This window comes from Haplochromis burtoni, unplaced genomic scaffold (genome assembly GCF_018398535.1).
Source record: "Haplochromis burtoni strain Fernald_Lab_line unplaced genomic scaffold, NCSU_Asbu1 Contig_94, whole genome shotgun sequence".
In the NCBI taxonomy this organism is placed as follows: Eukaryota; Metazoa; Chordata; class Actinopteri; order Cichliformes; family Cichlidae; genus Haplochromis; species Haplochromis burtoni.
The window spans coordinates 87860-97090 of record NW_024582455.1 but is presented as its reverse complement, the minus strand read 5'-3'; the positions used below and the strand labels follow the sequence as shown (position 1 = coordinate 97090).

The window sequence follows — 9231 nt, the reverse complement described above, 5'->3', positions numbered from 1 at the left end:
AAAAAAAAAAAACCCAGGAAGTACAGTGCTGTAAAATAGTATTACCCTTTCACGATTTATTTATTTTTATAATTTTCACACATACATGTTTCAGACAGTAGAAAAAAAAAGCAGAAATGTGAGAACAAACAACAGCTATGAAACATGCTTTCTAGGGCATAGTATGCAAACTTTCATGGTCACACTCTCACAATTTCTTTCCTCTACTGACACTGTGTGTGAGAGAGAGAGAAGGGAAGAGATAAGCCAACAAGAAAAGCTTCCCAACAAATATTTATTGCTCCTATTTTAGTGACGGAAAGATGCCAACTGACCTCAAAGTCCTGACCAAAGCCAAAGCAGCTGAACTCTGATACTAACTAGAGCTATGAAGTTTAAAAGATGTCACTGTTTAGCAGTAAGGGATCTCTAAAGACATGACGAGGTGACATTGTGTTTTCTGGAGTAAAATTCAGTATGTCTGGGTCTATCCTGCTAAACTTTCTCAATTTTTTTTTAAATCTCTCTGTTAAATGTTCTCAATTTTAAAAAAAAATCCACTACAATAAAAGCACTGTATCATTAGAACTAAACTAAATTAAAACATAAATCACTGGGCCTTTAACCTATGCCATGGTATAAAATGTGTCAAACCCTCTGAATGAGTTGAAGCAAAGTGAAGGACAGAGTCACTGAGTTCAGAAGAAAAACAGATTTTAACTTTATTGCTTAATGGAAGTCAGGAGTCATTTTTAACAACTAGCAGAAGATAGTGGAAATTATTTGATATTTTACAGGAGATCTAAGCCATCTGTTCCTCGTTGACACTGAGCAGCAGTGGAAGAAGTTGTAGTCTGCCAGCACCATGCCTTCCTGAATCTTTTTCCTCTTGTTTAATAGATTGTTTAGCACAGTGCCGCTCATCCATTGTCTTTATTTCCTTGAGCTCCACTTTGAGCAAAAGAAAAATGACAAATGGGACAGTGGGGCCAACAAACGAACACTGAAGAGTGATGGGGTAAAACTTGTGTTCCACCAGGGTACAGTTTTGGTAAGCTTTAGCATCCTGTGATGAAGCAGGGCGTCCTTGCTGGGTAACGAGACACCAGGAAGAACCACAGAGCTGCAGAGAAAGGAGTCCATGTCCCACAGGGAACAGATGGTGGTCTGGGAGAGCAGTGCTGGTAAAATCTTTGATTTATTTATGAGTCTCAAAGGGACACTCGTGGGATGAGTGTGTACAGGAGGAAGGTGGGCACAGTGTGTGTGTTTTTCAGCGGGCAATTTTGTTTGAGAGGTGGGGGAAGTGGCAAGATGAGCCTCTTCCTCCTATGAATAATAAATTACTGCTGCTAAAACGGACTGTTGTAGAGTGTGAATGTGCGCACATACACACACAAGCTGTTTTGACAGACGGTGTTATTTTAGCTGCACAGCTGCAAAGACGGCCGATGGCCTGAATAGAAACATCAATATACATTATGGTTATTTGTCATAGTGGTGCCCGTAAATAACACCTTAAGAACCTTATTAACCCAGAAACTAAGAGAATAACAAATAATACATAATATAGCACAGAGCTGAGTAGCGAAAACAGCTTATCAAAAAGTGTTAACTAGCCTAAAACCAAAGAGGGGGCTGATTCTCTGATCGTATAGTCTATGGTTGCAGTCTATGAAAATAGCTCACATCACTAGTTTAATGCCTTGGTAAATATAACATCATGCTCATATTGTATCAACAAGTGGTTAAGTGGTTGCCAGTAGTGATGACAGTTTTAAGATAAGCATTTTTCCAGCTCAGTCACCACACCTAACAGCCAGATCGTCATATTATTCGGCTGTTGGGTGTGGCTATATCCTAGTAATCCACAGTAATCGTGATCTGGTGTCTGTGGTGTCTCAGAGTCAATGGGACATTCTTCTACAGCTTGGCATGACATTTCATTTACTTGAATCACTGTAATTATTAATAGAGATGAAGACATTTTAAATGTTTGGTTATACTGGGAACTAGTTTTATTTACCAGTCCTGATTTCTCACCCCAAATTTGAAATCATTGTTTCTCTTGACAAAAGAAACTGTTTAATGTGACTCATCCTCAACATTCTGTACTAAAATCAGTCAGTGCACTCCTAATTCTGTCTTCATGCCTTCATGGGTTATAGGGCACTACACTTACCAGGAAGTCTGTAAGATAACCTTAACGCTAATCTCTGTTCAAGACTCTGGATAGCTCCCAAACTCATCTTCTGTAGGTTACAGTCTCCGTCACCAAGTGCATACCTGTTCTGTGTGTGTCTGAAGAAGCTAGGGATGAGGTGAAATTTCAAAGATACGCACACACAATACAGCCACCTTTTACCCAGTGAAGTAGATGTGAGGTAGTCCCTCTGCGCAAACCTCATCACATTCTCTCTAAATTTTACATCATGGAGTTTAACAGGTGGATTCTTGAGCTATAGCTTGTTCCCTGTTCTTATCTGCTCCTGACTTGGCTATCTCCTTCTGTCGAGTTGCTTGAATCCTGTCACACAGCCCACATGTAGACTTTCAGAAACCTCACAGTTAGTGTAGTTTATGTCTGTTATAGCTGACCTTTTTACTTTTTTCACTTCTTCCTACGTGTCCCCATCCTTTTTGATTTGTTTCTCCTTATATTTCCTCTCTGGTCTCCTTCCTCACCCCTTCATCTGTCTGTGTTGTTTTGCTGTCTTCGACACTAACAGTGACTGACATTGACTGATGTGCTCTCTTCTTTGGCGTGAGTGCACCGGACACAGGAGTTGCAGGGTGGGGAAGGAACATTTGAGTAAGAGAGTCGGTGTGTAACACCATCTCTTGCCAATAACATAATAACAAGCTTCTGCTTTACTATCAGCGAGAACATGTGATGCTTTGTTTCAGTTTCAGAATGAATCTCTTGGAAAACCACAGGAGTGTTGTAGACACAAGCATAATTTTGAAACTAGTTTAAAAATTTCCTCTAATGCCATGTTGTGGATATTTTTTAGGAGTATTGCAGAGCTGTGGGCATTGCATTAGCAGAAAGGGAGAATTGAGAAGGCAACAGAAGAAACAAGGGAGCAACTGAACCAGCACGAGCAGGCACTTCTTCCCCGCTCTCGTCTCTCTGCTTGTCACAGCTTTGCCAAGATGAAGCTGAAAGAGGACCTGAACCCCATGCTGCTGCTCCTCTTCCACCTCATGGTGTGGATCTACACCGTCATCACCTTTCTGCCTTCCTACCTCCTTAGCTGGGTGTCCAGACCTGACGGGAGTTTCTACGGCTCAGAGGAGGAGAGAGCCAAGAGAGCCAAAGCTCGTTCGGTCCTGGGACAACCAGAGGGACCATACCGAGCAGTGAGCTCCATGAAGAAGCTGGTCACATCTCTACATCCGGGAGTGGACACACTGGATAAGATGTTCGAGTACGCAGCCATGAGGTTCCCCCACAGAGACTGCCTTGGGACAAGAGAGGTGATTAGCGAGGAAGATGAGCGACAAAGCAACGGGAAGGTGTTCAAGAAGGTAAAAAATGATACGGAAGTGAGGAAGTAAATGTTGTAGTAGCAGTGTAGCTAAAAAGGGGCTATCCAACATTTTATTACAGGTACTTAAAGGACTACACACTTTTATCTGTCCCTTAAGTATGCAGCTGCAAACAGCATTTAAATTTAAGAAGTATGTCTGCTTACAAATGGGGTAATAGAAATAGCATAAGAAGGTGCACAGAGAGTGATATTAGAAGTGGCACGGAAACTGAAAGACTCACTATGCTGTTGCAAGTTGTGGGGTTGGAAGTTGCATCTAGAGCCGGGAGAACGGTGGAAAAAGGAAGGATTGCATTCGTTGAATCATCAAGAATAAAAATATTGATTTTGAAATAAGTAAAATGGGTACAATTTCAGGATTTGTCAGGAAATATCTTATGAAAGGTACCGTATATATAAAACACAAGTTTTATATATATCCAACGGATGAATATTTACCATTTTGATCAAGGTCTTTTTATTGAACAAAGAATTGCTTCCAACAACAATTATGGCAAAATTAACAAACAGTTGTGCCCCCACCCCCCCACCCACCCAGAACAGTGTAACTAAAACCCAGCCAGAGAGGAAAGGAGAGATAAAATAACATAAAATAAAATAAAATTACAGATACAAAGTAAATAATAAAATAAATGAACAACAGCAAGAGAAAAAAAACAAAACCCACTCACACGCACATTAAGCAATAGTATCCGGACTTAATCTTTCAAAGTAAGTAAGAAAAGGTTGCCATGTGTCATAGAACCTCCGAACCGAACCTTTTACAGTGTAGCGGATCTTGTCCAGCTGAGTATAGTACATGACATCCTTAACCCATTGCCCATATACAGGTGGAAGTGGCTCTTTCCATTTCAATAATATCATTCTACGGGCCAAAAGAGTGCAGAAGGCCAGAAGATCAGAGTGTGATTTGGAAAGACTGGCATCACAAGGCGTCACTCCAAAAATAGCTATAAACGGGCAGGGTGCAATTGGAACACCACATATGTTGGACATGGTTTCAAATATGCTTTTCCAAAAGCTACCCAGTTTTGGACACGCCCAGAACATGTGAAATAGGGAAGCAGGCTCTCGTTTGCACCGGTCACATGTGGGGTCAAACCCATCCTTGATTTTGCTCAGTCTAGTTTTAGACCAATGGAGACAATGAACAACTTTGAACTGAATCACCACATGTTTAAGGCAAATAGATGACGAAGAAATTCTATTGATTATCTTATGCCAAGTCTCATCTGTAATCCGTTGGCCAAGATCACTTCCCCATCGTTCCCTAAGTGATTGCAATGTGGACAGCCTAAAATTACTTAACAGCTCATAAACCTCACTTATAACCCGCTTAGCATTTGGTTTAAAATCAAAAATATCATCCAAAAGGGAAGGAGGTGGACAGGACGGAAAGCAGTCAGTATTAGAAGCAACAAAATTCCTGAGTTGTAGATACCTGAAAAAGTGTGACTGAGGGATCTTGAACTTGTTCACCAGCTGTTCAAATGAGGAAAAGATATTGTCCGTGAAAAGAGCAGTCATTGACGTTATTCCAAGCTTTGTCCATATGTTAAATGCCTCGTCCGACAAGGATGGGGAGAACATGCAATGTCTATGCGGTGGTGCATTAAGAGAGAGTTCAGTCTGTTTAAAGTGCCGTCTGAGCTGATACCATAACTTCAGTGAGTGGACAACAAGAGGATTCGTGGTGAAGCTGGAGATCGGTCCCGCCAGAGGTAACCTGGCACACAGCAAAGACACCAGGGAGGATTGACTCACCGACAGCCGCTCCAGTGTTACCCATGATGATGATAAATTATCATGGTCTTTTATCCAGTACAATAACGCTCTTATATTAGCTGCCCAGTAATAAAACAGAAAATTTGGGAGTGCTAAGCCTCCTGCGCTCCGCGGTCTTTGTAATACACTCTGTTTCAGCCTAGGTGGTTTTTTGTTCCAAATGAAGGAGGAGATTTGACTATTTAGATTATTAAAAAAAGACTTGGTTAAAAAAATTGGAAGACACTGAAAAAGATATAGAAATTTAGGAAATATAGTCATCTTAATGATATTCAATCTACCACCCAGCGAAAGAGGCAAGGACTCCCACTTTCCAAAATCCTCCTTTAGTTTAGACAATAAAGGAAGATAATTAGTTTTATACAAGTTTTTATGGTTCTGCGTAATCCAAATGCCCAAGTATTTGAACTTGTTATAGCTGAGCTTGAAAGGTGCTAAAATAGACGAAAGTTCCCCGGTTATTGTACCTAAAGGCATTGCCTCACTTTTCCCGAAATTCACCTTATATCCGGAAATTGTCCCGAATTCCTTAAGTACATCTAAAAGTTTAGGGAGGCTATTTGAAGGGTTGGAAATAAACAAGAGCATGTCGTCGGCATAAAGAGAGACTTTATGCTCGATATCCCCACGACGTATTCCCTCAACCTCAACACTTATATTCCCAGTGGATCTAGAGATACTAAATTGCAACCCATAAACACCTTTGTGTGTAGCTCCATGTAGGAAAATTGCATCGACAGTGGTTCAGTTATAATTCATATTTTCATAATGACTGTGGTATGGATCTGTGAACTGCATTAACACCCAGCGTGCAAACCTCATTTAAAGCTTGTTTAAACAAGCTTTGCCTCATTTCTTTATCTAGTGTGAGTTATGTTAGCAACGTGCCTGTTAAAGCATAGCATTGAAATACATGGCACCTTTTCTTTAAATCTAACAGGCCCAGCTCTCAGCCCCCAACCTCACATTTAAAAAAACATATTTTATGTATTACCTGAAAACCAGCTACGCAATGTAGCTTTTAATAAAAGTTACTCACTCTAGACTAAAAAGAGCTTTTGCTGTGAACTATTTTCATCTTCAGATTACTGTTTATTATTGAAGGATCCTGTTATTCAAGTGCAACGCTGTGCAACACTGTGGCTCAGTCGTGTATTTTAGAGAGTTATTACTCAATGTGTGGATTTCTATGGTGTAAATGGTAAATGGCCTGTATTTATGGACCAAAGCGCTTTACATATCCAGTCATCCACCCATTCACACACCCATTCACACACTGGTGATGGCAAGCTACATTGTAGCCACAGCCACCCTGGGGCGCACTGACAGAGGCGAGGCTGCCGGACACTGGCGCCACCGGGCCCTCTGACCACCACCAGTAGGCAACGGGTGAAGTATCTTGCCCAAGGACACAACGACCGAGACTGTCCAAGCCGGGGCTCGAACCGGCAACCTTCCGATTACAAGGCGAACTCCCAACTCTTGAGCCACGATCGCCCCGTGGCGATATGGTGTGATATGAAAACATCATATCCATTGGATAATAAGCAAGAGATTGCATAGCCATGTTGGACAGGGTGTCAGTCAGTGTAAGGAAGCCTCTGATAGGGACTGGGCAAAGAGCAGAAGGATTCTGAGATGTCAATCAATAGGCAAGCTGTCGAGCTTACAGCTTTCAGAAACTAATGAAGAAAAGAGGAGGATTTTTCATATTCTAAAAAATAAAGTTTGTAAAATTCCAAATGCCTTCAAAATGTTCCTCTGTGACTTCTCTAGACAAACCTCTTGTTAATGTTTAAAATGTTCAAAATCCACTTCCAGATGCTGCTACTCTTTCAGCTGACAGCTTGTCTACTAGACCACTTATTTCCTTCAACCTTGCAAATGTTAGGACAGAGGGTAGAGTATGAATACGAAGTAGCAAAATCAAAACAGTAAAAAAAAGTATTTGTTATTAATCCAGAATTAGTGTAAATTGGAGCAGAAAGAAAGGAAGAAGACTTCTGCTTTCAAGATTTTTGGCTACATGTTTTCTTCTTCAGTGTGCCTGCACAGTTAGGTGTTTATGTTACTTGTGAATTACCTCATTAAATCCAGTGGCCTGATCCCTGTAATCCATTGAGTCTCCACTGTTGAAACACTTATTGCTGCAATAGTGCATAATTAGGCTGTTTAGCTAGCTATTGTTCCCAACCAGTGGAAAACAGCACCGTGTAGTCACTGTGGCTCTGTGTCCTTCTGCATGTTTATGTGCACTGACATTTCTTAACCGTTAGGAGCCGGTATAAGCTCACTAATACATGTGCAGGCAGCTCTCTGAACATAATGTGTGAGTGGTGAAGAGAATATCCAGAAGCCTATGCTTATCTTTCTCTCGTGCAGCTGATGACCGTGACATGCAGCAGCATGAGAATGACAGCAAGAGGAAGTACTTCTGTTTGGCAACAGTGGACAGTTGCTCCCTTTCCTGTGACTTCTTAATAAGGAACAGGCCAAGCATGTGACTGTGGGATGGGACACAGGAGCAGGGCTTTGCAACAGTTCAGTGGCTTTTTTAAGGAGATAATAGATTTGCATCATTCCATCTTTCAGTTTCTTCCCATTCATCTTTTTCCTTGCTCGGTTCCTTTAATAAAACCCTGTATATTTGACAAAATGAATGAATAAAACCCATTAACACTTATACTTTGTCTTCATTGAGACTGGAAACAGTTTTCTCTTACTTGACAGCAAGATATTTATGCGTCTTTCTCCGGCCTCCCCTCTTTCCAACACCCCTGCAGGTAATTCTGGGCGAGTACTGCTGGCTCTCCTACAAGGACACCCTCACTGCAGCCTCCCATCTGGGCAGCGGTCTGGCGGCGTTGGGGCAGCGGCCTAAAACCAACATCGCTATCTTCTGTGAGACACGAGCAGAGTGGATAATAGCTGCCCAGGCTTGTTTCACATACAACTTCCCATGTAAGTCCAGGTTTCTCTGAGGACTTAAACATGCGGCGAACATTGCATACATAATGCTAACACAAGGACAGAAACATCGATCTCTCTATACTACTATGCATCTTTTTGTTTCATATGGACTTTCCATTTGCCCTCCTTTACACTACAGTGGTCCCTCCTTTATCACGGGTGTTACGTTCTAAAAAATAACCCGCAATAGGTGAAATCCACGAAGTAGCGAACTTTATTTTTTACAATTATTATAGATGTTGTAAGGCTGTAAAATCCCTTTATATACTTTTCTCAGACAGGCATCGACATTTTCCACACGTTTCTCTCTTGTTTAAACACTCTCAAAGTTCTCTCAAAGAAAAATACATCCAGTATTATAGAATGAAACCAAAGATCACACTCTGTTTTCAGGCCCAGACCCTGGGAATAGAGCAGCTGCGAGAGAATACAACATTAATGAATCAATGGTACGGAAGTAGAGGAAGCAAGAAGAATGAGTTGAGTAAAGTTTGACTTATCCGACTGTTTGGTTTCGCTTAATGTGCCTTATAATCCTTTGATGTCAACACTGTTGTTTTTGTTTTCTTCTGCTAGCAAAGATTTAAATTTGACAAGCTGGATGCATTCTGTACTGTACAGGAGACACGGCACGAGACTGAATGAAAATGGTCTACAGCCGATCAGGACGCAGAACACAATGCGCTGTAAAAAAACAAAAAAAAAAAACCCATGCAAAATTGCACAAAAAAAAATCAGCAAAACAGCGAGGCTGCGAAAAGTGAACCACGATGTAGCGAGGGACCACTGTATACAGATGTGTAATGGAGAGGAGTGTGTGTCTGTGTGTGTTATTTTGGGTCCTGTTGCCAGTGCAGCCCGAGCTGCTGTCAGGTACTGTTAGTTTTTCTTGGTGTTACTTGTGACAAATGCTACTGACATTCAGCCTACAATCCACCCTTAT

General features: G+C 41.3%; 1 protein-coding gene across 1 annotated transcript in view; it reads left to right on the top strand.

The window, feature by feature from the left end:
- The window catches only part of LOC102299161 (acyl-CoA synthetase long chain family member 3), a 54062-nt gene that overhangs the window by 4314 nt on the left and 40517 nt on the right, over positions 1–9231 (top strand). Inside the window, exons 2-3 of the mRNA XM_005926641.3 lie at positions 2994–3510; positions 8102–8279. Of these exons, the coding sequence (XP_005926703.1) occupies positions 3136–3510; positions 8102–8279 (553 nt within the window). The 5' untranslated portion in view covers positions 2994–3135. The remainder of the gene's footprint in view (positions 1–2993; positions 3511–8101; positions 8280–9231) is intronic.